The sequence below is a fragment of the Leptonychotes weddellii genome, chromosome 7 (assembly GCF_054177405.1).
Source record: "Leptonychotes weddellii isolate Sample4059 chromosome 7, ASM5417740v2, whole genome shotgun sequence".
Taxonomy (NCBI): Eukaryota; Metazoa; Chordata; class Mammalia; order Carnivora; family Phocidae; genus Leptonychotes; species Leptonychotes weddellii.
In genome coordinates, this window is record NC_138375.1 from 5172070 (window position 1) to 5199793 (window position 27724).

Genomic DNA, 27724 nt, shown 5'->3' on the forward strand with positions numbered 1-27724 from the left:
TCGAATGTGGGGCTATGGCCACCTCCTTTGACAGAAAGCCCCAGTGCAGTTATTTTGCAGCTCTTGGTAAACCTGAGGAAGGCTGTTACTCAGGCTGAGCATGCGCTGTGTTTATGGGCGTGCCCACAGATGGGTTCTTATGGGCATTACTACAGCCTGTGGAGAACATCGTAGGTGGTTCTGGGATAGCCCCTGCTGTCATGACATGACATGACATGACGGGCAATTCACTCACAATTCTCCTCTTGAGCTGTTCCCCAGCGGGCCTGAACCTAATGGTGATGCAGATAGCAGGCAGGGGGATGAAGGAAAGCCCTGGAAAAAATGAATTCTGCAGAGAATAATCATGTGCATTTGTTCATTCATCAGTCATCAATGCAAAATTTAATACAATTGAATATATTATTTATTTATATGATTTAATGCAATTTAAAATATTGTTATTTATAAAAGACAGTTTTACATTTAAGTCTAAATTCAGTCAATGATCATTTAGTTTTTATTTTTTAAATTATTTTTTAAGATTTTATTTAGAGCGAGAGAGAGCATGCCTGTGGGAATGGGGGGAGGGGCAGAGGGAGAAGGAGAGAGGATCACCAGCAGACTCCCTGCTGAGCACGGAGTCTGACTCGGCCAATCCCATGACCCCGAGATTATGACCTGAGCCAAAATCAAGAGTCAGACGCCTAACTGACTGAGCCACCCAGGCACCCAATGATCATTTAAATACAACATTTTCTTTATTAGCAAAGGTTCCACCTGGGAACATTTCTTAAAATTTATTATTAAAGTATAGTTGACATACAATGTTATATCAGTTTCAGGTGTACAACATACTGATCCGACACTTCTGTACGTGACTCGTATATTCTATACATTACCCATCCTCCCTCTCTGTCTCCTGTCTGGCAAATGTCAGTTTGTTCTCTGTATTTAAATGTCTGATTTTTTCTTTGTTTGCTTATCTTGTTTTTAGATTCTACGGACAAGTGAAATCATGTGATATTTGTCTTTCTCTGACTTATTTCATTTAGCATAATGCCCTCTTGGTCCATCCATCTTGATGCAAAGGGCAAGATTGCATTTTTGCAGGCTGTGAGGTGTAATCCCCTCATGAATCCCAAATTTATCAGCTCTGCTATCCAAACACTCTCAGACCCGGGATGCTGACTTGCTCTAACAAAAGAACAAGAGAATGACATATAAGTTCAGAATGCTGGTTTATTAACTGGTTTTAATGTGATGATTTCTGTTTTCCACTTGTCTTAGAAACCACTGAATGTTTGTTCTTTGCTTTCAAAACGATACTTAGGGGTGCGTTATGGCTAGGGGCTCTGTAATCCTGAAAGAGTGCATTTGAAAGTATTCCTTTGGAAGTTACAGGGAAGCCAATCCTCCTGAGAATATTTCTCTGATGTCACAGTCCCCACATATTGTCTTCCACCCCTCCCCCGCCCTTACCCCAGTGCTCAGCCTCAGCTGTACCTAGGCTTAGATTCTTCTGCTGTCTGGACCCCAGCCTTCATTTCCCTCCTCCGATCAATGCAGGGTCCTCCTAAATGAGCTGAAGGCTGTCTCTCCTTTGGTCTAAATAATCACACTACACCTCACATTTTTCCTTTGAATGGCAAAGCCCACCTCCTTGGAGGAAGCACATCCTCATTAACATGAACCATTATTCATTCCATCCATGATGAAATCCTCAGCTCCTCTCCACCTGAATTGTTTCTTTGTTCTGGCAGTATTCAAGGCTCCTCCTCTACTTCATGTCTGATGTTGGTTTCTCCTTTCCCAGTGCATAAGTCCGGGGAGATTTATGTTAAAAGAGGAATAGCCTGCTCACTCTCCAGGTGTGGGTCCTGGGCACGTATATATCTTTTTAAACTGCCAGGTGGCTCTAAGGCACAGCCCATTTTCGTACCTTGCTGCAAGGAGCTCTTGTGAGGAAAGCACCTTGGTGAAGCCTTATCTTGCCTTTTCTATTCCTAAACACACATCAGAGGAGGTATTTGTATGGCAATTACAATTGCAGTGCGCTTTAAGATGGGAGTCTTCAGTTCCCTAAATGGAGCCCAGTTTGTGAGTGAAATTTGCATTTGTATGTGATCATGATGTTTTCATTAGATTCATTGTAACTATGAAAGATGGCAAAAGTCGCTTGCAGAATTGGGCGGGATTTATGTGTACTATCAAGTGGGAAATATACATAGATTAAGAAGGGTATATTTAAATCTGTGCCTGATAGAGTTAGAGATAAATTGGTATTAATTTGAAGAATGATGTCATCCATCAGAAGATGTGTCTCCCAGGGAAGCCGGTCTACACAGGTAGTCTGTCCACCTGGGAGCTTTCACTCCTACGGGGAGTGGCCTTCAGTCTGGAGAGTTCCGAAATGTAATCTTGTTAGTAAACCAAACTTCGCCGACCTTGGGAGGCTGACTTGCTCTAACAAAAGTGAAAAACAATGATATTTAATGTACTAATTTATCATGAGGATTATGACAGTCAGTAGATCAGATAGTTTATGAAATTATCCCTTACCATTTCTGTACCAAGAAACCTCCTTTTCCAGAGGTCCCCATGAGCACGGAGATAGCACAGATGATGTTTAAGGCAATGTCTCTTGACTATTCTACATTATTACTCTCCTAAAGAGCCATTTTAGATATTTTTTTTCCTAACTAACCCCCCCATGAAATTTTAGTACCACAGGAATATTGCATATTTATTTAAGTAATGTATGCATGCCTGTGCATTATACATTCAAAAAGTAATTTTCTTGGGGCACCTGGATGGCTCAGTCAGTTAAGCATCCCACTCAATTTCCATGAGGGTCGTGATCTCAGGGTTGTGAGACTGAGCCCCACATCAGGCCCTGCAATGGGCATGGAGCCTGTTAAGATTCTCTCTCGCTCTCCTTCTGCCCTTCCTCCCTCTGCCCCCATGCTTGCTCGCGCGTTCTCTCTCTCTCTCAAAAAAAAAAAAAGAAAAGAAAAAAGTAATTTTTCTTGCTTTCCCCAAGAAGCGATGCTTGCCCTCTGGGGGGTGATACAGCCCCCATTGAGAATGTGTGGTTTAAGACCTCAGCTTCTGAAAGCCTTAAGTATGCACCTCCGCAGGGGGGGATGCATCAGCCAGGTGGAAGGTACTAGAATCAGCTGACAAAATGCCATCTGCTCTGGATGGCACTGTTTTCATCAGAGACTGGCCTTTTTCTGTGCTTCCAGAATTGAAATCTTCACCACCTACTCACCCCCCCCCTTTTTAACAGACATCTTTTCTTTAGATGTTTTAGTTTACCCAACAGATCAGAGTCAAATCTGCCCAGCCTAGGAGAGTGTCATTCTCTTTCAGGTGACAAAACACATATCTGCATTTTTTTTTTCAGGATAACTTTGATGGGACCATTCGGGGTCCAAATTCTTCATGTCTGTTCTAGTTATCATTTGCGTGGATTTACTGCGAGGACAAACCATAACCCTGATATTAAAGATAACATCTTACAAAGCAACTATGAAGCTTTATTTCCAAATATAAAAGGCAGAAAAAAAGGAGTGGATTGATCTAAGGTCAAAAAATCATATTTAAATGTAAGCTCCGTGAAGACAAGCAAGGATTTTTGTCTTTAATCTCAAAATTATAATCCCTGCACCTTGAACGGTTCCTGGCACATAGTAGGCCCTCAATAATACCTGTTAAATGAAAGAATATATTTTTATTCCATATATGAATTAGGATCTCTCCAATTCTGATGTTGTGAATCATATGGATATAAGGGATTATATTAATTCATTCAAAGAATATTTACCAAATGCACTTGATGATAGACCCTTTAGGAACTAACCAATATATACAAAAGGGCATAAAATATATGGGATCCTTGCTATCCTGGAACAGAAGAGTCCAGCCAGAGAGACAGGCAATAAGCAGATGAATAAATACAAATGATTGTGTTTTTGGGGCCAGTAATCTTGGAGGAGACAACTGGGTGTAATGCTGGTGAGTAACAGAGAGGCATTTGGGGAGCATGCCGGGGAGGGGCTGACCTACAAGCCAGGGAGGAGAAGGGCAGTCTCACTTGGGAAGAGGGGCAGGAAGGGGCTCTCCTGGGCCCAGAGAACTGTGTGCAAAGGCCTCTGGCCTGGAGCGATGAGGAAGTTGGAGGACCCCAAAGGAGGGCGTGGTGCCTAGAGGGGAGTTGGGGGTTAGCAGGTGAAGTTGAAGGTGCCTTCGGGCAGGGTGTAGATGGACTTTCAGGCAGACATTACAGTGCAGATGTCAGAAGCCGGATCTGGGCTAGCGGTCTGCCTTTGGGTATTGGTGTTGAAGAAGTCAGGTGCACGGATGACCCTTGGAGGGAGAAATCGGGGGCCCACATGGAGCCCTGGAGAGTGGAACAGTGGAGTCAGAACGGGGAAGTCAGTGGGACAGGTGGACCCCAGGGAACATGGAGCCCCGGAAGCTGAGGGAGGTGGGGGTTCTGGGCAGCAGGAGGTGACCAGGGGCTGGCTGCTGAGGTGCTCCTCAGGAATCATGTGAGGGGCTGAGGAGGGGAATGGAAGGTGGCCAGTGGCTTTGACGGGGGTACTTCCGGTGGTGTCTTGGGGTTGCTACCTAGTTTGAAATGGAATATGGGGAGTCGGGGATCAAAGTAGTAGAAAGAGCTCAAGTAGACAAGCCTTTAAGAGTTGGTCACAAAGGAAAAATGAGAAATGGAGAAGGAAGGGTTTTGTGCGGTAAGGGGAGGGTACTGCATGGTTAGGAGCAGCCTGGCTTGCTGTTGGGAGAAAGTCGGGAATGAACCAGAGCCCAGAATCCCCGTTGCCTGGGGACACTTGATAACCAGGGGTGATGGTCCAGGTCTGTGCAGTTCTCTTGAGCATGGAGGTTAAGAACTGTTCTTCTTCCATCTTGTGGAATTTGGTTGTCAGATTTCATCTAAACAAAGCAATTTCTAAATGCAGATTCTTTTTTTTTTTTTTTAAGATTTTATTTATTCTTTTGAGACGGAGAGATACAGAGAGAGAACGAGAGCATGAGCAGGGGAGAGGCAGAGGGAGAGGGAGAAGCAGGGTCTCCACCCAGCCAGGAGCCAGACGTGGGGCTCGATTCCAGGACCCTGGGATCATGACCTGAGCCGAAGGCAGACACTTAACCATCTGAGCCACCCAGGCGCCCCTAAATGCAGATTCTTAAAATCAAATTGTTTCACCCATTTTGGAGCCATGTGGTTCTGATGCTGGGCACGTGTTTTGTTTTGTTTTGTTTTGTTTTCTCATCGGCGTCTTTCAGAGCAATGCCTGTGGAAGTCCTTGAGCTGTGAGAAGTGTGCCCCCAGTAAGCACAGCAGGTTGATGTGCGGGAGAGGAGGAAGGCAGCCCTCAGGACCACCTGACCATGGGGCGCCCTGCACAGCCGGCCTCTTCTCCTTTCTTGTGTAAAGACCATTTCCCAGGCTATTCTCTCTGTCTCTTAAACATTCAGTCAACTTTTGTGCTGCTCTATGTAATTTCATTCCCTAAGTAGTCTTATTCAGTCATAAAGAAAGGCATTGCTGTGTTTCTCAAATAGTTAAAATAAATTGTGAGATGGCAAATATTGCTCTAATTGGTTAAGACCTGATTTATATGTGATACAAAATAAAGGGGACATCATGACTTATCAGCTAGGATTTCCACCCTTTATTCTGAATACCTGGGGACTAGTCATCAAATAATTTTACTCTTGATTTTTCAGTGGACTAGGCAAGTTTATTTATGTAATGTGCCCACTGGAAAATGGAAGTGAAGATTCTTAACTTTTTATACTTGTTCTTTGGAGTTCTGGTAGCCTTGGATGGATTTCTCTTTCCTCCCTGGCTTGCAGTACTTCTTCACACCATCAGGAAGCAAGTTAATTCATCCCAGAAATGCACTTAGACTTGGAAACACTAGCGTTTTAAAATATGATCACGACAGTCCCAGATGAAGGTCGGGGCTTTCTTGCTTACTTTTCTTACAAGCTGAAAAAGTGCATGTGAAGTTCTCTGTCTGGAAACCATTGTAAATTGTCATTTCAGGAGACTTTCCCCCTCTTTTCTGGATGAGACCCTGGCTCATCGGGCTCATCATGGTTAGCTACTCTGAGCTGGATCTTCTAAAAACCTGCACAATAATACCTTCAGGTTGGGTTTATTTAGGAGAAGCAACCACCTTTGTGTAAGCTGCCAACAAGTCTCATAGATTTTTGGTCTAATCAAGTATACCTTTTCAGAGTTTACGAAGGAGAAAATACGTCGCATGCCCCATCATGATTTTAGTAACACTTCCAATTCTGTTGAGTTAATGAATTATTTATTTTGTCAAAACTGTAGTTCATTAGTGAAGACAGAGCAGGAATTATGAGTGGCAGTGCTGAATCGGAATCCAACGGTTGTGAAGTTAACACAGTGCTCCTGAGGGCCCATCATAAGTCCCTGGGTCTTATAAAAATGAAACAAAAATAGTATATTTTGTTTGAAAATATATGTTGTTTTTTTCCCCCAACAATTACTAGGTTGTCAGGTCATAATACTTAACTTCTCTGGACATTACTACTTAATAAACAATACTTTGGGGTATTTCCTTTGCCCTAGGAATGCTATGAAAAATTCATGAGATGCTACGAGCATTGTGAAACAGGGACATTTGGGAACCTCTGCATTTGTGGTTTTAGTGGCTTAAATTTTTGCAAGGAAAATTTTGTAATAATGTTGGAAGAAGTATGCTCCACTTATCGTAAGTCTCCCTTCAACCACTGCACCCTTCTCGCATAAAGACAGCTAGCTGTGAGCACCCATGATGGCATCATCCGGGATCCCCCCCGAGCCTCGCAGCTGTCGCCGCAGACTCACTGTCCCGTCATGACAGGCTTGCTTTGTGTCACCTGTGTTTGTTTGCTTGCTTTGTTGACTTTTAGGGTTGGTTTGTTTTATTGCATTTATTCCAGTGACGTTGATTTCACGGGAAGGAGGTACAACATTTAGTTGATCATAAATGAATGCTCAATAACGTTGGTTGAACGAAGGGATGTAATGAATGTCTCATCTCCGTTCCTGTTAAACCATCATCCACTGTGTGTGGCATTTCTGCAAAAGAACGACCAGCCCCAAATGTCTAAGGAATGCACGTTTTAATGTTTCAGTGGCTTCTCTGGCAATTTATAAATAATGTATTTTTAAAACTCAACATCCTGTTATTATGGACTGAGTGGTGCCTCCCCTGCCCACAAAATAATTAGTATGTTGAAGCCCCCACCTCCAGGACCTCCGAATGTGACTGCATGTGAAGACAGGGCATGTGAAGGTGATAAAGTTAATAGGAGGTTATTTGGGTAGGCTCTAGTGCAAGCTGCCTGGAACCCTGTAGGAAGAAGAGATTAGGACCCACAAGGAGACCCAGGGCCACGTGTGGAGAAGCTCACACAGAGAAAAGATTGTGCAGGGACGCAGCTAGAATGAAACACGAAGACCCTTTCTAAGCCAGGGAAAGGCCTCAGGGGAAACCAAACCTGCAACACCTTGATCTCACTTCCAGGCTCTCATGGGAACATTGATGTCTGTTGTTTCAGCCACCCCATCTGGGATGTTTCGTCATGGCATCCCAACTGACTACTACATGTTTAGCAAAGTCCACTCTTTTTTATTATGGTCCTTGAATGCTGCCACCTGGGAAAACTGCTGTACTCATGGTCGTTTGGGAAAACAAAAGATGCTTCTTGGTGATTCGGGCCAAACGAATGTATAGTCTCTGGTTGAAATTGACCAGAAATCAAGATCTGGTGTCGATGGCACTAAAAACGTGTCTTTGCATTCTTACAGAACACAGTGCTCAGGCTGGATTTGAATTTGGTGGGGTTACAATTCCATTCATACCAACACGATACTGAGTTTTAAAGACAGATCATTTAGAAATTATCAGAGAGTCCACTGAAGCGTTAAAACGTTCATTCCTTCGACATTTGGGGCTGGTCGTTCCTTTGTAGAAATGCCACACACAGCTGGTGATGGTTTAATATGAGCTGAGGCGAGACGTTCATTACATCACTTCCTATAGAGTAGGAGAGGGGAAAACGCTCTGGGGAGAGACTGTCTTTAAGTTCATATCGGCCTTTTCTTCTATTAAAAGGGAAGCTGCTAACAGTTCTCACCTCCCATAATTGGTATCATTAAGGAAACATCTAAAGTTTAGTTGGTAATAGGGCATTTTTTGTTTTCCTATTCACAAAAGAGTTCAGTTTATGCATCCAGGCAGTGATTTATCTTTTTTTTAATTACAGTGTGACTTTGTGGAACATTTTTTTGCCCTTACTAAAAAGGGCATTCCAATTCAGAAGTAGACCTTCTGAATCACAGTGCTCGTTGTGTTTCTCCTGTATTTGGAGCCTTGTTTTCGCAGGAGTTTGCAATCCGTTGCCTCTCTGTGAATGCACTCGCTTAATGTCACGTTTAAGTTCACGCCCAAGATCGGCCATGCCATCCCTGTGTTGCTGTGCCTCTTCCCTAGGGAGTTGTCCCGCTGTTGTCACGTTATATTTGATATCTCCATTCAGGTCTGTTTATCTTCATAAAGTGTCCTCTTATTCAATCGTAGTCAGAGGGTGCACTGTGCTTGGTTTGTTTAATTCTAAATTTACCTACCATTGTGTGGGTTATAACAGGACTGGAGCATGTCACAGACCATCAGGGCAAAACTGCCCCACGAATCCACAAAAGGCACGCCTCCCTTCTGGTGCGCTGTGTTCCTTGGAAGGAAATCTGTATCTCACACGTGCACCATGAAATAGAATTATCATTTCATCTTGAACGAAGCCGCACAGACTGAAGGGCCTGATAGCCTCGGTCATTTTTGTTGTTTGAATTTGAATGCCTGTTGGCTTTTAAATTTTTTAATGAGTGGGTACAGATCAAACATGTTGCCCATAAAGTGGTGATGAATGGAGAGAATTTTGTATGGTGTTTAAATGAAGCTGGATTTCATTGTTTCAGATTAATTAGAGGATCTAAATTAATGACACTCTAAAGTGTGTTAAATTTTCTTTTTTTTTTTTCATGTTTAAGTTCACAGAAATCACCAGAATTAAGCAAATTGTTGTATATTGCTTGGTGCAGATCCTTAGGAAAACTGATTTAAGATTAGTAAAATTTGAGTTTAATTAGTAGATAATTACATATTTCTGAAGTTGTGAAAAGCACTGAGACATATCACTTAAAATGTGTTCTGTTATGTGTGTGTGTGTCATTACATATGGGAGAGAGAGTTTGGGACGATTCAGAGACCTGTAATTAATAGCCGCTTGGACCATCCAGGACCATCTGGTCCCTTGAGTTTCTGAAAGCAGAGTGGAATCTCTTTGGGATAATTAACCTTCTGACACTTTGGACTCCTAAAGACCATGGTGGTAATGATTTCTATGGGGTATTAGCCGAGATATAAAGTTCAGTTAATCATTGATTGGGTGATTAACAAAATGTCAGGTGTAATCAGCCAAGTGTCACTGTACCAGCAGGCTGGGTGGCAGGAGACAGGGTCAGGACCAGACAGAGATGAGCTTTGTCATCAGGTGCTCTCGGAATTGGACTTGGAGCTCTGTTGACACTGAAGGGAGTGGGGAGAGAAATGTCTGATAGCATTGCTCTGGAGAAATGGCCTGCAAAATTGGTCACAATACAAAGGAAACGAGGGGCCCCACTTTGGAAGCCAGAGAAATGTGCATTGTGAGTTATAGTAGTAATGTGGCTCCCTCCTTCCCATACAACTTACTTGTTTGGTCTCCTCTCTTGCCTTCGTGGAGAGGAGCTAAGCCCTGAATGCTACGATTGTTCCATGTCAAAGATAGACAAGAGAATAAACAGTGTGACAGTGCCCTCCTCTGCAGAAAGGAGAGTGAGTTATAAATCTCCATGGAGGAGGCTGGTGTAGTCTTTTCCCACAGAGTTCAGAAAATTGGAAACTCTGTGTTTTGTCTCTTTTTTGTTATTCTCAACTGTTCATCAAGCCAACCTCATCCCCATCTATTTCAACTCTGTAGACGCTGAGCTCAGAAGCACAAGTTTGGTTTTCTGCTTGGTTAAGTCAGCTTTCCCTTCTTGGGAAGCCATATTCTCAATGACTTTCATTGTGGGAGGAACTTTCTGTCAAGGTCTTGAGTATTTTTTTTTTATTTTTATTTTTTTAAAGATTTTATTTATTTATTTGAGAGAGACAATGAGATAGAGAGAGCATGAGAGGGGGGAGGGTCAGAGGGAGAAGCAGACTCCCTGCTGAGCAGGGAGCCCGATGCGGGACTCGATCCCGGGACTCCAGGATCATGACCTGAGCTGAAGGCAGTCGCTTAACCAACTGAGCCACCCAGGTGCCCTGTCTTGAGTATTTTCTAGGCTCATCTCTTCCTTTTGGCTTATGATGAGCTGATGGTACACTTCTGAGATGAGCAAGGGTCTCAAGCGTCCCCCCAGTTTCATCTACCTGTGATACTGGACTTAAGCCCCATCTACGTATGAGATACTGTATCCTTCAACCCAAATGTGGCTGGAAAAATAACACGATGCGTGCTATTCAAAAAAATTTAATAATAACATGTAATATAAAAGAGAATAATGACAGTAAAAGTCACAACCAACATTACTGTCTGTTTTCAGTGGCCATTTCCATAGGAAATCAAATTGCACCAAATCACCTCCTGATTTTCAATTCCAGTCTTGAACTCAGAGCCCTATAACACCCATGGTTGAGGTGGTGGGTCTCTTGATTTCCATTACACCTTTCTGTCTTAGTGTGCTTGGGCTGTCGTAATATAACACCGCCACCTGGGTGGCTCAGACTAGACACTGATTTCTCAGTTTTGGAGGCTGGGGCATCCCAGATCAAGGTGCCTGATGACTCAGCTCCTGGTGAGAGTTCTCCTGGCTTACAGATGGCCCCTTCTCCCTGTGTCTTCTCATGGTGGAGAGAGAGGGCTCTGGTCTCTTCCTCTCTCAGCCTGTTTGAGAGCTCTGTTACGGGAAATTCTACCCGATCATTTTCTCTCCCGAGCAAGAGCGTTTTATTTAAGACAAATTTGATGCTTATGAGATGCAGCGAGCTTGCTGAATATTCATTTGCAGCTCTTTTCATCACGTTCTTGTATTCCTTTTATTTTCTTTTGACTTATAATTAGTGTTTTTGCATATTGATGATCTGCTCTGTCTTAAACTGATGACCTATTTCAAATGCTATAGTGTCCTTTCTCCTTCAACCCTGTGCTATTAATTCATGGTGAAATCATGTCCTTAAGTGATGCTGATCCTCTCATTCCCAGGAGACTGCCCTTAGCACACATGTACATCTGCCGTCCTGTGGGGGCATTGTAGTTTGCAGTCCCTACCCCTAAGATTAAGAGCAGGAATATTGAACTCTTTAAAATGCATAAAATCTCAGAGTTGCAAAGTTTCTGAGTGGTCACCTAAGCCACATGGTAATTTCTCAGATGTTTAAGGACAATGAACTCACGTACTTGAATGTTCTCCTCTCAAGTGAGGTAACGCTCAGGTCCTTTGCTCTTGGTCACATGATCCATTAGAAGCAGCTAGACCCCTCCTCTGCCCCAGTGTTACTTTCCTTTGAACATACACAGATGCATCATCATCCCCACTTAAAAGCTCCGTGGACAGGTGGCCTCCAACACACAACCACTTAAAATAACTTAAATGATCAAAGTGCTTTATAGCATAAGATACAGATGCTTTATAAAGGAAAAAAAAACCAAAAAACTATGAGCTTCTTACAATATAACACATCTCTTCAGAAATTCCCTGGAAATACCTTCCCCACGCCCTAGCAGAGGGTCGGATCACACTGGACCAACCTGCCTGACCCATATGACCTGGGGCAGTGTGGGATGGGGCAGGAATAATCCTGAGAGCCTCGCGTGCATGGGGACCTACCCTCCAATCTCTTAACTTTTTAGACCGTTTCTTTGCCTCTAAAATGAAATAATAAAACTTGTCCATCCTCCTGGTGGTTTTATCTTCTGGGCTCTCTTGAGGATGAAAAGATGCAAGGTATGTTTGGATTTTTCAGTTCTGAGAATCTCTGAGCAGCATTGCTGGATGACCCCACTTCCAATAAGGTGCGGTGGGGAGTGGGGAGCGGCTGGGCTGACCATCTTGGCAGCACGCAGCTTGCGCACATCCCGGATCCTTCAAGGCCCGGTTTGACCTTTCGGGGTAAACTTTTCACTGATGTTTTCACCCTCAACAAATTGTTTTCTTCCAAGACATCTCGTGGGAGGCCATGTTCCCTCTCCTGTTCTCTGACAGATGCAAAAGTAGCTAAATGGAGCAACAAGATAAAAGAAGGCATCACGATGGTTTGATGTTATAAAACAAATCCAACGTTGTTGAAAATGGGGTTTTTCATCGTGTTCTGCCTAACAGTTTTCTAGAAAATAAAATGCTGTGATATTATTTTTGCAAAGACCATTTTAACTGAATCACTTCCTTGGTGCCCTCGGTTTTATACAAAATCATTATGTGAATGCACCCTTTTGAAAGAAAGGTACTTTAGGACATCAATCACATTTGTAAATTTCTGTAGTTATTTTTTTTTTTTAAAGATTTTATTCATTTGAGACACAGAGATACAGAGAGAGAGAGAGAGAAAGCATGAGCAGGGAGAGAGGGAGAGGGAGAAGCAGGCTCCTCGCTGAGCCAGGAGCCCAATGTAGGGTTCGATCCCAGGACCCTGGGATCATGACCTGAGCCGAAGGCAGACGCTTAAACATCTGAGCCACCCAGGCACCCCAATTTCTGTAGTTATTAAAATGCTGGGGCCAGTTCTGTTAATCTTAAAGAGTACTGTATTTTGGGGTGAAACCAGGTATCAGAAAATTTAATTAATTTTTTCCATCAGATAAAAATATACCATATTTGACTTGACATTAAAACTCTTAGTTTTTTATTTATTAGTTATTATTATTTCTTAAGCATTTCCCTTTGCATATCCAAATAAAAGTTGGTGAATACATCCTCTCCACCTGTCTGTAGCCAGGAAGTGTTGCAATTCCGTGTCGTTTGAAGCAGTGCAACATCCAGAATGACCCGCAAGCTGGCTTTTCCTTCGGTTCCGGGACAGTGCAGATTTGCCAACACGCGGTGTCAGGCCGGAACCGAGGAAGCCGCACTTGTCTTTCAGGAGCCCCCTCTGTCCTCGGACAGACAGGCTCCCCTTGTAGAATGTGGGGGGCGCTTCCTAGTAGACAGGAAGCGTTTGCCTGGTGACGACACACGATGGGCAAGGGCCCAGTGGGCCTGCGGGAGACCCCGGCTTTAGCCTGCGGGTGCGGTCCAGACGCGACGGCTCGAACGCGGGCCTGAGCTGCAGGATGAGGTCATGCGGCCCAGTGACGGTTGCTCAGGGAGATGGTGCTGGAGTGCAGCAGGTGTCCCGGATGGGCGAGGCGGCCTGTTGCCCTCGCCATCCCGGTGAGTGGGAGGAAGTGACTACAGTCGTAAAGAGCTGTGGCACTTGGGGCCAGTGGTTCTGCCGCGAGAGGGGCCCCACGCACCTGCCTCACAATGGACGCACTGAATTGGCAGCTCAAGTGGAAGCTGAGAACTTGGGGTCAAAGGGTCGCATCCCTCTGGGGGGCCACACAGCCTCTGCCATCAGGTGGGGGGGGTTGGCAGGGACCACAGGTGTCCCCACAGCAGGACTGCGGGGTGGGGCAGCCCACCCATGGGGCCACAGCACACTTGCCCCACTCTGGGGCCCGGGGGTTTCAAACGGGGGTCCTCAGCAGAAGACAGGAGAAGGCAGGACGCACCGTCCCAGTGGGTGGCTCTGGGTTTGCGAGAGAAGGGCCCCCCGTTCCCGCACCCTGCTGAGGGGGCTCCTGGGGACAGCTGATGGCGTCATTGGGCTCTGTTGCTTATATTTGGTTCTCATTTTGGAGGAACCCACTTCCTGAAATGTTGACATTTCTGCTTTGAAGGCATTTTTTTAAGGAGAAAAAGAAAAATCTCCCCTAGATAATCACTTAACTTATCGTTCCAGCTGTACCTAATAAGGAAAGAGAGAGCATTTTCGAATTCTGAGCCGTCTGGTTTGTGTTGGCTTTCCTCATTGTCTGCATTCTGTGGTGCACCGTCCTTCAAAGCAAGTCCAGCAGTGACGAAGTTGGGAGAATCTAGCAAATAGACGGTCATTTCGCAGAAGCAGAGTAAGGCAGGGCCGAATTAACAGTGCGCCGAGGGCAGGACGCTGACATTGACCCCGTCAGCTAGAGGAGGCCTCCTCCTGCAGGGGGAGCCAGGACTTCACGAGTGAGCGCCTTTGCTCACGTGACTGACGTTCACAGAGGTGACGGGTGCAAGGGTGGCTACGGGCACGGTTAGAAGTGTTGGCTGCTCCCACTCTCTGGGCCGGGGCTCACACTTACACGCACAGCACCAGCACACACGCCTCCCACTCAGACCACGGCGTCTCATATATGCACGTCATTTGTCACACCAGAGATGTGCACAGCACATGCGCATGTCATGCAGAGCCACACGGGACGTGTAGAGTGACATGCATAGCGTGCCCGCAGACATCACACAAACCACATACCGTAACACAGGTCCGTCCCACACGGCACCCAGGGACGTGTCAGAGGCATGTATGTGTCACATGCATGTATCACACGGACAGATCACGCATGACACACACTTTGTACGCGTGCACACATGACCAATAACTCACATACACACATCAGCTGTGTACACATCAGACAGACGGCAATACCCAGAGTTCATGCTTGAATCACCCGTTCTACAGCAGGAGGATGAGGTTGCCTAAAAGGACATTTTCGGGGGCTGCTGTGAGCGCGAGGGCGAGCTGTGGGAGCTCTCCGCCTCCTGGATCTGTGGGCTTGATGGACAACTGGAAGGCCCTTCTGGTCTGAACAACCCTTCCCCCGCTTCTGCGGAGTGTCTGTTCACAGAGAGGAGCTCATCATATCACCCTTCCCATGTCTCACCCTGTCCTGCTTTGCCCTCCATCCCCAAAATGGGTTTCCCGGGGCTTGAGGAGCCCTGTTTTCCACCTGTATTCAGAACCTACGGAGAGTGAGGCAAAGACATCAGGTGGATGGAGACCAGGATATCCCCTTTGCTACCGTTACAGCTGTTGGGAGATAATGGCTTGGATCTGGGCCACAGGGACGTGACACCGTTGCCCTGAATCACCCCACCTCCTCCTGCTCCCAGCACTGGGGTGTGAGGGTCCATAGGCTCCACTAGCTGAGAACAGAGGGGATGAGGGAGGGCCCCACTGAGAGGAGCAGAAGCTTGGCTCATGGGGTCCAGATCCTTCTCCCAGCCTCTCCAATCAGGTAATCGGTAGGAGCAACAAGCTGATGTTAGTGGGAGGTTCTCAGGGAAGAATGCAGGGCTTCTGGAAGCTGATGCCCTGCCTTTGTTGTAAAAGCCATTAGTGCCCTATTTGGTGAGACATGAGGTCATGTGGAGGAGGGGGCGATGGGGCGCTTTATCCAGGTGTGGCCACCCACCCTCTGACCTGCAAGTCTTGCCCTGAACACATAAGAGTGAAATCCATACGACTCCGTTTTATACATCACTACCACCTGCTCTTTGTGAATAGTGTGCTATGTAAGGGTACACACTGAAAAGACAGTGCCCTACGCTGGGGGTGAGAATAGAAATGGAATGTTTCCTTGGAGCCGTTTCACAAAATGTATCGAGAACTTAAAAATAGTCATGGCTTTTGACTCCGTGTGTTTCACTAATCAACCTAAGGAAAAGATGAAGCATGGAGTCAAAGCTTTATATGTCACGGTGATCGCTATTGCAGTATGCCAATGCAAGGAATATTAATAAAGTAAGTGTCGAATAGTATGAATAGTATGAATAAAACTAAATTATTGTGCAGTCATAGAAGTGAATGTTATCCAAGCATTCAGAATCCTGTTGGCACAGAATGTTTATGACCTGAAAAAAATCTGATCTAATATAAAATTAAAAAAAAATAAAAGTAAAACACTGCATTCAGAATGAATTCGGTCCTATTGGAACAAGATGGAGGTCTTGGCCAAACAAAGTTTGGCAATAGTTTGGAGAATGCAGAGGGACATGGAGTGGGGATGAGGCCATATGGACAAGGCGTTCTTCTGGGGCAGGACTATTATAGGTTCTTTTTAGTTTTTCTTTGGATTTTTCGGTTTTCCCCCCAAATTTTTGTGGACCTGACTTTTTATCGTCAAAAGAGTAGTGATTTATATGGTTTTAGAGTCTACCATATTCCTATATAAACAGAAGTTAGTAGGGACTATCACTCACCCAGGCTCAGTGAGTACGGTTTTGGTGTGAGAACAGCCTGGATCAGTCACCTATTACTGAAACAATGCTGTGTAACAACCACAAAATCCCAGTGACACACAGTAGTAAACTGTGGGCTGTCTGGTTGGCTCTGTTCCATGGATCTTTCATCTTTTTGGGACCAGTGGGCTAGCCAGAGCATGTTCTTTCTCATGAAGCACAGGAGAGCCACCCAAAAACATGCCAGGCCTTCTAAGTCTGGGCTGGATCTGGCACTCATTTACCCCCTGCCCATTGCATTAACCATAGCAAATCACATGGCTGAGCCCCAAGAGAAGGGAGGGTCTGCAGAGTCATCCATCAAAGGGCATGGATCCAAGAAGGGGCTTGAATCCCTGAAGGCAATAGCTGTTTCTTTTAAGCAAATAAAAATGTGAGTTTGGAAACCAATGAAATTGACTTCCCGCAGATTCATCTCTTGCTGGTGCTAATGTGCATTCCGTGATTGTTGTGTTCCCGAGTTAGCAACACTCGCCCTCCTGAGTGGCTCTTTCTGTCTTTTTAGATCCTGGCTAATGTGATCATTTTCATCTGTGGGAACCTGGCGGGAGCCTACCACAAGCATCTCATGGAGCTTGCCCTGCAGCAGACCTATCAGGACACGTGCAACTGTATCAAGTCTCGGATCAAACTGGAATTTGAAAAGCGTCAGCAGGTAAAATACATTTTTCTGTTAATACTGAGTATGCAGTTCGTTCATCATGGGCATCGGGAAGGATCTGGAGCCTCTGCTTGCCCATGCTCGGGGATGGCATCAGCAGACCTAGACCCAGTGCCATCAACACGTGGCTGGGGACATTCCAGTAAGAGTAATAATTAATAATAATAACACTTTGCTGAGACTCTCGCTTTTGGTGACAGCACAGTGCTCTGTTACAGCATTTACCCTAGCTAACATCTGAGCCTCCTCCCTCTGTGCCTCCCAGTGCTTCCCACAACGCCTGTTGTCCACATGGCAGCAAGTAACCAGAATCGTCCCTGAGGGAGGTGATAGGAGCTGGGGTGGAGGGTCCAGCAGGGAGCTCATTGTCGTGACGGGGACTGTTCTGTGGTGACCAGTGTGCATGGAAACGCACATGGGTTATGACAAAGCATTGGAGAAGTGAGAGGAAGAGGAGTAGGACGTGTGGCAAGCAAAGCCACGGTGTCATCAAGGATGGTGGAGAGCAGGGGAAACAGCTATGCTTTGGAGGGGAAACCATAAATGCACAAGGGGCCCTGTCTTTAACGTGCTGGACTTCAGGCGATGGCGGGACAGCTCATGACTGGCTTCGTTATTCCTGGGTTTGTATATCGTCACCAGGAACCCAGCTCCCGTCTAGAAAGGTGACCCTCTCTAGAGGCCCCTCTGTGAATACCCCCCCCCCCGAGAGCATTCGTCACAGGGCCCATGCTGTACACTCAGCATTTGGCACATAGAAGATGCTTCGTGATTATTTGTTAAGTTGTGCTGCGTTCATCCATTCTACGAAATTTCACCAAAGCGTATCAGGGTGGTGGCAGTGAAAAAGCGTCCTTTCAACTTTGATGCTAGACTTTTATTCGTGTATAGACTGAAGAAGAGTGATCGAATTCCTTTTTGAAAACAGGGATTTCGGGCACCTGGGTGGCTCAGTTGGTTAAGCGACTGCCTTCGGCTCAGGTCATGATCCTGGAGTCCCGGGATCGAGTCCCGCATCGGGCTCCCTGCTCGGTGGGGAGCCTGCTTCTCCCTCTGACCCTCCTCCCTCTCATGCTCTCTGTCTCTCATTCTCTCTCTCAAATAAATAAATAAAATCTTAAAAAAAAAAACAAAACAGGGCGCCTGGGTGGCTCAGTTGGTTAAGCGTCTGCCTTCGGCTCAGGTCATGATCCTGGAGTCCCGGGATCGAGTTCCGCATCGGGCTCCCTGCTCGGCGGGGAGTCTGCTTCTCCCTCTGACCCTCCTCCCTCTCATGCTCTCTGTCTCTCATTCTCTCTCTCTCAAATAAATAAATAAAATCTTAAAAAAAAACAGGGATTTCAGTTCATTCACTCAACAAAGATTGAGCGCCTGTCAGGCGTGATTCCAGGCACTGGGAGTGTGGCTGTGAGCTTCGCATTCTCACCGGTATTATTACCAAGTCTCATAGTTAATGTTTAGAAAGCATCTTGTGGGGACACCTGGGGGGCTCAGTCGGTTGAGCGTCCGACTCTTGGTTTTGGCTCAGGTCATGATCTCAGTGTCGTGAGATCGAGCCCCGCATCGGGCTCTGTGCTCAACACAGAGTCTGCTTAAGACTCTCTCTCTCCCGGGGCGCCTGGGTGGCTCAGTCGTTAAGCGCCTGCCTTCGGCTCAGGTCATGATCCCAGCGTTCTGGGATCGAGCCCCGCATCGGGCTCCCCGCTCGGCGGGAAGCCTGCCTCTCCCCCCTCCGCTCCCCCTGCCTGTGCTCCTCTCTCACTGTGTCTCTCTCTGTCAAATAAATAAATAAAATCTTAAAAAAAAAAAAGACTCTCTTTCTCCCTCTGCCCCTCCCTCCCCTGCACTCTCTCTCTCTCTCTCTCTCAAATAAATAAATCTTTAAAAAGGAAGCATTTTCTGTTACAGCATGTATAGCAAAGGCATTTAGGGACAAATGTTTAGTTCTTTGATTTCTATGCATCTCAAACTCTGGATTCAACCTAAAGAAGTATAGACAGTTGTTAACTTGGGACCATTATCTAGTATGTTTCCATTTACCTATGTTCAGTAGTATTTTAAATCTGGGTTCTACAAAATTCCACAGTTTCAACAAGCAGTCCTTAGGGTTCATGACTGTTTTCTCTGTAGAGTCCCGATGTTTTAGGATAGATGGTTTCCTTTTTCAAAAAACAGCAGGGACTCTATCAGGATGTCCTGACAGACACATTTAACTTTCTGTTCCATCACCTCCAAAATCTACTTCAAAATCGCACCAAGGCTGAGGGAACTGACATTGCAAGTAGACAGATTATATAACCTAATATTTATAGTACCAGCTCTGACAAAAGCAGTAAGTCAGGCTACCGACCTCATCTGCAGTACATACTTCTCTGAAGAGTCCTTGAGCAACCAGAACCCGGGGTCAGCCTTTCACAGTGGCTTCCAAGTTGCCCGATGCCACACAGTGACCTTAGTGGCCCGGGAGTTAGAGCGGTGGCGTCCTGTGTGCTAGAGAATTTGTGGGGCCATTGTGAGAGTGTTATAAGGCATTATAAGGGCATTTACTAGCTTTTTACAAAGGAACCTTTTAAAAAATAAGTAAAGAGAAGAGGGACACTTTGAAAGAAGAAGAAGACCTTGTAGTAAAGATGTTTAATAAAATATAATCTGATACCAAAAATGTGTTTTGCTGTTGAAGTTGGGAACCCGCTTCCAGGGTCTGGTGCCCAGAACGTGGTACTTTTCTTGTTAGGGCTTCGGAAAATGTGTTTCTAGAGTTAGAATGAATGCTCGTTCTCTCTTCAGACTGGCTTGTAATTAAGTGGGAACAAAAACTTCTCTTAGTTAATAACATCAGTCAGACACGATCTGATAGATGTAAGGAAATATATACAAATTAGCCAGTGGCAATCTGTGTGTCCTTCACACAGAGGGTCAGCCCCTGAGACAGCTGGTCCTGGTACAGCTGCAGACCAAATGGAGTCCACGGGATCCACATGTCACTTCCTGCCCAGCCTCTGTCACAAACCGTCTTTGCTTCATCCATAGTCACTATGGCAAAGAGCAGTGTCCTTCAAACTGCTTCATTCAAGGACTGGGGTGCGTGCTGAGCAAAAGAATTTGCTTCAGCATCTATAAGGATAAAATAAGTGCCATCTATTTTAGTATTCTACATCGGCAGCTGCCTCAGAGGGAGCTGATGCTCCCAGAGGCTGCGCAGCCGCCATCTTGGCTGAGCAGCCGCCATCTTAGTCGTTCCTGAGCCTGTTTCACAGCGTCGCCCAGCGTTGACCTTACTCCTTGGAGAGGAAAGCCAATGTCAGGTGAGCCCAGCAAGCCTCACGCCGACAACCCCACTGGGGTCTGTAGCAGCTGATGCTGTTGGGAGGTGTCTAGGAATTCTGAAACCTTTTCAACCTCGCTCCGCTCTTTGCTTTCTTTTCTTCAGATATTGTGGTAGTTTCCCTAGATGCAAATGAGATGAATTTTTAGAGACTAAAAACCATGTTTGAATAAAGTGACTATTTGTGCTGTAAGATTTGGGGAGATGAGAGAATGAAAAATGTTTGCAGAGATTTGCTCAGAGTTATATTCTTGCCGTGAAAGTGCTCTCACGTGGAAACACTAAAAGCTATGATTTTTTTTACCAGGTGGGAGAGGTAATGCATTAGCATCAGGGCCACCGTTGGGGCTAGAAGGTATTTTCTCGGGGAGTTTTGACTTTTGTCTTAAGTCTCAATCCTGCAAGAAACGCCACAGCCATTTCTTGAGCACTGTGTCCGTGAAATAGAGGGTTCTTTATCAAAGCTGAGAAAACAGCAAGTGTTTTTCCCCAGAGTCTGTAATAGACTCTCCGGAATTGGTGAGAGCTGGATTCAGAGCAAAACAAGAACTTTCTCTCCTAACCGCATGGGCAGTGGAAATAAATTTTGCCTCTGTAGTCATAAAAACTGGATTTGCTTTTTTAATGGAAAGAAAATAAACCCTCTTCCATGTATATGTTGTCTTTGTTTTAAAGTAATGTGATTCAGAGAGTTTTTACATGGCCTCCCTTCATCTGGAACCATGCTGTAGATTGGATAAGACAAAATTTGCGTTCCAGTAGAAAGCACCGGTCAAGCCAGGCACAGACAGGCCCTGGTAAACTGGGATCTGTACCCCGGAGGGGGGACGGGATGGGTTAGGGAGCCAGTAGGCTTCCTGGCTCTCCTTGGGGACTAGTTGTTTTTCCTCTGTGCAGACTTCAGTGGAATAAGTAACTGGTCCTTTTGTGTTCATGGCTGGGTAGATAATGAACGCACCCATGTTTATCCTAGTATGATAGCAGGTCATATTAGGGCATTGCAGATCGTGTTACGTAAGTTATTGAAGATGCCAGGAAAAGTGTTGTTGAAGTGGTTTTAGATTTGGGCTGCTAGATTTGGTCCGTTTTCATGAGGGAAAGGAGAAAAGAAGGAACTATTTTTGTTGTTGTTGTTTTGAGTCTTTGTAATGTACCAGGTAGTCTCTTTAGTACTTTACATATATTGTATCCATTTCCTGTTGCTGCTGTAACAAATTACCACACATGTAGTGGCTTAAAATAGAACAGATTTATTCTCATCATTAGAAGTTAGAAGTCCAAAATCAGGCTCATGAGCTAAAGTCAAAATATTGGCAGAGCTGGCTCCTTTGAGAGGCTTTGAGGGAGAATCTGTTTCCTTGCCTTTTCAAGTTTCTGGAGCCTGCCTGAATTCCATGACTCCTAGTCCCTCCGTCCATTTTCAAATTCAGCAGCATAGAATCTTCTAGTCTCCCTCTCGTCTCCTAGCCTCCCCTCCCCTCCCCTCCCCCCTCTTCTCTCCCCTCCCCTTCCCTCCCCCTCCTCTCCTCCCCTCCCCTCCCATTCTCTCCCCTCCCCTCCCCCTTTGCTCCCCTTCCCTCCCCCTTCTCTCCCCTCCCCTCTCCTCTCTCTCTCTCTCTCTCTCTCTCTCTCTCTCACCCCTCTGATTGTCTGTTGTGCTTTCTTCTCTCCATTTGCCTCTAGCCTGACTGCTTCCCTCCATAAGGATAATCCAAGGTAATCTCCCCATCTCGGGGTCCTTAATTTAATCACATCTGCCAAGTTCTTGGTTTGCCATGTAAGGTGACATAATCACGGGATCTAGGGACTAGGATGGAGTCCTCTTTTCAAGGCCATTGTCTTTTTTTATTTCTGGATCAACTCGATGACCTAAGTCCTTTATCCTATTTCAACCAGATAAAGGAACTGTCCAAATTACCTACACACGATCACTTAGCTAGTAAGTGTGGCTTTTTCTGCCTTTAAGTAAGTGGCTGTTTTGCCTTTCATGTTGGTTCTGTGGCAGATTTGTTGGAGTGATCTCTGAGCATAGGCTAGCTAGAGATTTTCCCAGGTATGAAGGACTTTTTTCTTTAATTAACTATGTTGTTTATCATTACTGGTTAAAGAAGAAAGCATAAGGCGATACCAGATGTGTATCTGATTTGATCATTAGGTAATGCGCTGCCACAGATAAGCGATGTGTCATCCATGAGGGTGTCCGGAAGTTCTCTGGAAGGTCACTCACGCGAGGGGCACAGTGTGGAATCTGTCTCTGGCTTTATTTCCACACTATGGTGGAGGGGCCAAGAAGAGGGTGCACTCTGGAGGCAGACCGCCTGAGTTGATGTAAGGTTATGTTCTCTTTTAGTGTGACGTTGGTCAAATTTCTTAACTTCTGAGTTTCGCTGGTGGAGATTGTACTTAATCCCTTGCCCAATTGAAGAGACAGTTTCCCCGCCTCCAAAATCGCGTCCTGTTAAGACAGTGCTCAGTCGCCGGTCTTGCCTTTGAACTCTGATAGCTCAGATGCAGTCGCATTAAGCAACAGATACCAGCTGCCACCTTGACCGAGCCATGGAGCTCGAGGTGGCAGGAGGGAGGGTTGAATGCGGCCATGCCATCCCCAGAGTTCCCTCCTCAGCAGACTTCAGTCTTCCTTGAGGTGAACAGAGGGAACAGAAAAATGTTTTGCTTTGTCTGCTGGCATAGTTGGTGGATAATCGCCCCAGATACTCTTTCTATCAGCGTCATCTCCCCAAGTTCAGAAGTTTACTTGTCGCCCACAGAAGGGACGGGGTGAGGCAGTCCTGGCTGCTCATATTACAGGACTCATTGTTTCCCCCAGCTTCCGTCCCCTCAACAGGAGCTGATAGGCAGAGTCCACGCAGAGGCATCTCAACAGCATGTGCTTCTTGAGGAAACCAAATTGGGCATAAAGAGCCCAACAAGAGTTCCAGCGAGTGAGACTTCCTCGGTGCCATTCCTGAAGAACTCAAGCAGCAAATGTTATTATAAATGTTACCCAAGACCTTTGGGTACGGGGGTGCATCCAGTCGAGGTAGCAGAATGTGAGACTCTGACAACATCACACCCTATGTGCAGTTTGGTTCAGATATGCAGGCTCTGCTCAGGCTCTTGCGCCATCAAAGATTATTAACTACGCTTTTGTCCCAGCCAGCGAAATACGTTTTTTTGTGTGCCCACTTTTTTTCTATTTTATTAAATAGTCACTTGTATAGTTTTTATTTGTTACCCCTTCCCTGATGAAGTCATACCTTATATTGTTCTTAGTCACCACTTTCTTTCATTGTATTAAGTGATAGATGACATCATTGTCTCTCTTGATGGAGAAGTCACAGCTCACATAGAGGTTTATCACCAGCTTATTCTCAGCACTCATTTGTGAAAGATTGAATCACACTTACCTTCTGCTTGAAAGTTGAAAAAATGAAGAGTCATGGTTTCATGAAAGAGCTGTCCTCGAAGTGTTTGCCATTTGAGTCCATCAGATTGAAGTTCAAGAATTACTTTCATGGTTTACACCATTTTGTCTCATACTGATGACTTAAATTCTCAGGACGCTCAGGTGTTATTGAGAAATTCCAGGGCAAGATATTTCAGGATGCTGCATTTCACCATGATCCTTTTGCCAGGTTCCTTTAAATGAAAAATTAAAATCAATTCCAGAAAAAATATATTAATAAGCCTGAATTATTTTCGGAGAGGTCCTTTAATTAAAATGCTGGAAATCAGTACATATTTTGTAAGATTGCAATGAGGGCCATATTGTGAATGTGTATTTTGGCTCCTCTAGAGAGAAAACAACAATTATAGATCCAAGACCAAGGGGAAAAGGAGGGATTCATGGGAATCACTGTCAAATGCCCATGCCTAATGAAGAGCAGCAACGCAGGAGATTAGTAATAGGAGCTCACGAAAATAGCATTAACGACTATTTGTTCATTCTTTACCAAGTTAGACATTCTGCTCTGAAGGGAAAAAAATAAAATAGGATTACAACAATTAATCAAGCAGAGATTCTTTTAATGAAGTAAATATATGCAAATGTCTATTTATATAATGACAGTAGAAAAGCTAAATGGTGAAATAAAACTCTGCAGAAGTTTCTTCTATGTGAGAAACTTGAGCAAATTCCCATCTAAGATTTATGGTAAGCAACTCACCTGTCGTGTTGGAGAAACACCTGGGAAACAGTTCTGTTGCTCCAGGTTATCCCAAGCTAATCTATGCTGATAATATAAAAGAAGCACAGAAAACAGAAGTTGCACCCTAAGGAGAGCATCTGCTTTTGATATTTTTGGCCTCTGGGAATTTTTAGTGTTTCATGGAGACTGCCTACTTTTTATACCCTGTGATGCAATATTTTGATGCTGGCAAGATTATATAATAGGCAAAGGATAATCTAGTGGAAAGACTCAAGAAAGCTCTACATCATTTGATATGAGAAAAATAAGCCCAATAGAAAGGAATTCCAAAATCAGTCCTTCTGCTTGCGTTATCCATTCTTCTGGTATTTATCACATATAGGAGAAAATGTGTGTTTACTCCAAAATCAAAGGCAAAGTGTCAAGTCTTCTATGATATTTTTCTTCTTGCAGATGAAACCACAGATGAGCCATTTAACTATTAATAGGGAAAAAGAGGCATTTTATACTTACCAACTTGGGACTGATTTGAAATGTTAAAGTTATTGAACCTGTTTAATAATTTATTACCATGAGCACAGTCATGGATGAAAACACTTCACATGGCTTTAGCATTGTGCTTACTGAATTGAGGTACCCACTGATGTTTATACCAAATTAAAAATTAGGACTTATGAATTTTAGAATTTTGTTAATTTCGTATGTGTTTTCAAAAGCATTATTCTTCGGATTATTTATTATTATTATTTTTTTTTAGGTTATCTGAGTGTCCTCAAAGGTTTAGGAAATCTTGTTCTAGGGCTTTTCTGAAAGAATCCTTTAATCTGTTTATATATTAGGGACCATTTAATATATGTAACCTGCTGGACGTGAAAATTCCTTCCAGAGACCTATATTTTCCATAAAAGTGAAGACATGTACAGGAATGAAACAGGAGGAGCATTTGAGATAATGATGTGCACATAAAGCTGTGCATAAACTGTTAAGTTAAAATGTGGCTTTTACATATATACTTCCATTAAATACAGAATTATGGAGACTGGGAGGCACTACTTCTCCTATCTGTCAAAACTCCTACTTCACAATTTTATCTTTGATTATATGTTATGTGCCAAGGGATTAGCCCCAGGGAATAGAATAATACCTAAGGCTTAAGGCCCCTGTTTTCTTTGGGCTTAAATTCCAATGACAGGAGACAAACTGTAACTTACTAAATGCATAAGTTTGATTAGAAGATAAAACGAGTTCATGTGACAAAGCATAATGGGGAAGGTAGAGGGGTGCATTAGTGAGGCCATCAGGGAGGTTTCTCTGGGGAGGTGACATTTGAGCTGAAATGGGTATTACAGGAGGATTAGCCCTTTGTTGACGCGATGAAAGTGCTCTAACAGAGGGGGCAGCCCTGCAGAGGGCTTGACTTAGGAAACAGGTTGTCCCATTTGAGGAACATAAAGGTCAGTGGGAGAGTTAGGTAAAAGAAGAGAGTTGGAGAGGGAGACAGGAGCCTGAGTACACACTGGGCCTTGCAAGGCGTGTTGAGGACTTGGGATTTTATTATATACTGAATGGGAAGGCACTGAAGGGTTTAAGTGAGGTAGGGAGATGAATTGGTAACATTCTCAAAGGATCTCTCTGATTGCTGGTGGAGAATGGAGTGGAGGAGGAAGGAACGTTAGCAGAGGGACAAGCTTTGACAGTAGTCCAGACTAGAGATAAGAGTAGCTTGGACAGATGCAGGGCATATTTTGAAATTAAATGGGTAGGAATTGCTGTTGAGTTAGATGTTGGATGAGAGAAAGATAAAATAATCAAGAAAGATTCATAAGCTTTGAACTTGAGCAACTGAGTAATGGCTGGTGTGTCACTTATAAGATGTCAAAGTCTTTGGGAACAATATTCATTGGAGGTAGGGGTGGAGTAGAAATCAAGAGTTGAGTTTTGAACAGCTAATTTTGAAATACCTATGATATGTCCAAAGAGAGATGCCAAGCTGTAGTTGTAAATAAGATCTGCATCAAAAAATGCAAATTTAGAAGTCATCAACATATAATTGGGATTTAAAGGACTAAATGAGATCCTCTAGGGAGAGAATCTGATTAGAAAATATGAAAATGGCTCAGGGCCAAGCCCCAAAATTCATCAACATTAGAGAAAGGACAGAAGGAGTGGAGTCAGCCAGAGTCACTGAGAAAGATCACCTGTATAGGAGAAAAGCTAGAGAAGCCAAGAGAGAAAGTTTAGGGGGACAGTGGTCAACTTAGTCAAGTGCTGAAAGAGTCACAGTGGAAGCAGTGTCAAAGAGGTGACCACCAGTCTTGGCAACAAGGCAGTCACCAGTGGCCTGGGCAGAGGGGTTGAAATGACAGAGCTCAGGTGAGGAGAAAACAGTAGGTGAGGAAGGGCACGCAGTGACTATCGACAGCTCTTTTGACATATGCAGCTATAAAGAGGAGCCAGAAAATGCTGAGCAGTTTATTTGGTCAAGGTTTTCCTCACCCAAGATGGGTTGTATTACATATCTTACTATGGCATCTCTGCCAATACATTATACACTGACTGTTGTTTCTACTGTATTATATTACATAGTTTTCCCAATGTGTCTTGCTTTTATTCTGACTCACTGATTCCCAGGAAGGGAAGGGCAGAAGGATAGATTGATTTTTCCAGAAAGGTAACTGTGTTCCTGGATTACAGTTACTAATCACAGCACTAGTCCATTGTGTATATGAACTCCTATCTGGTAATCGCTACAAGAACGGCTTTGACTCTAATGGAAATAATGAAAAAGAGTTATTTAATAGGCAAATAGGCAAATAATAACAATATGGAAACTGTGAAAGGGAACAAAAAGGCTGAGAGGACTGTAGGTAAAATAAAGAGAATGGGTTAAGACAAAAACTCAAGCCTCAATGTGGGTTAACTATGTTTTAGAAACACTTTCAAGTAAAACCATAAGATTAAATGTTAGAGGAAAAAGAATTTATCCTCTTAGGAAAAAAAAAAAAAGAACAATCGCTTATCAATGAATGTGCCATTATCACCTTATTGCTGGGAGGCTCGCTGCCCAGGGCTTGAATGTTTCAGTGTTGGGTAGTTTTCCTACAAGTGTAATCCTCACTGTGAGAATGGAAAAAGCAAGGCTCGGCATTTCACCTGAAGATAAACGTCAGTCAGCCACCCGTGGACTAGTCAAGAATTGAAAAGCAGAAACAGGGAGC

The 27724-nt window shown here is 44.5% G+C and overlaps 1 protein-coding gene across 1 annotated transcript in view; it reads left to right on the forward strand.

Annotated features, from left to right (window-relative positions):
* Positions 1-27724, forward strand: part of ADCY2 (adenylate cyclase 2) — a 369586-nt gene that overhangs the window by 181183 nt on the left and 160679 nt on the right. The window contains exon 4 of the mRNA XM_081825785.1: positions 16878-17027. Within this exon, the coding sequence (XP_081681911.1) occupies positions 16878-17027 (150 nt within the window). The remainder of the gene's footprint in view (positions 1-16877; positions 17028-27724) is intronic.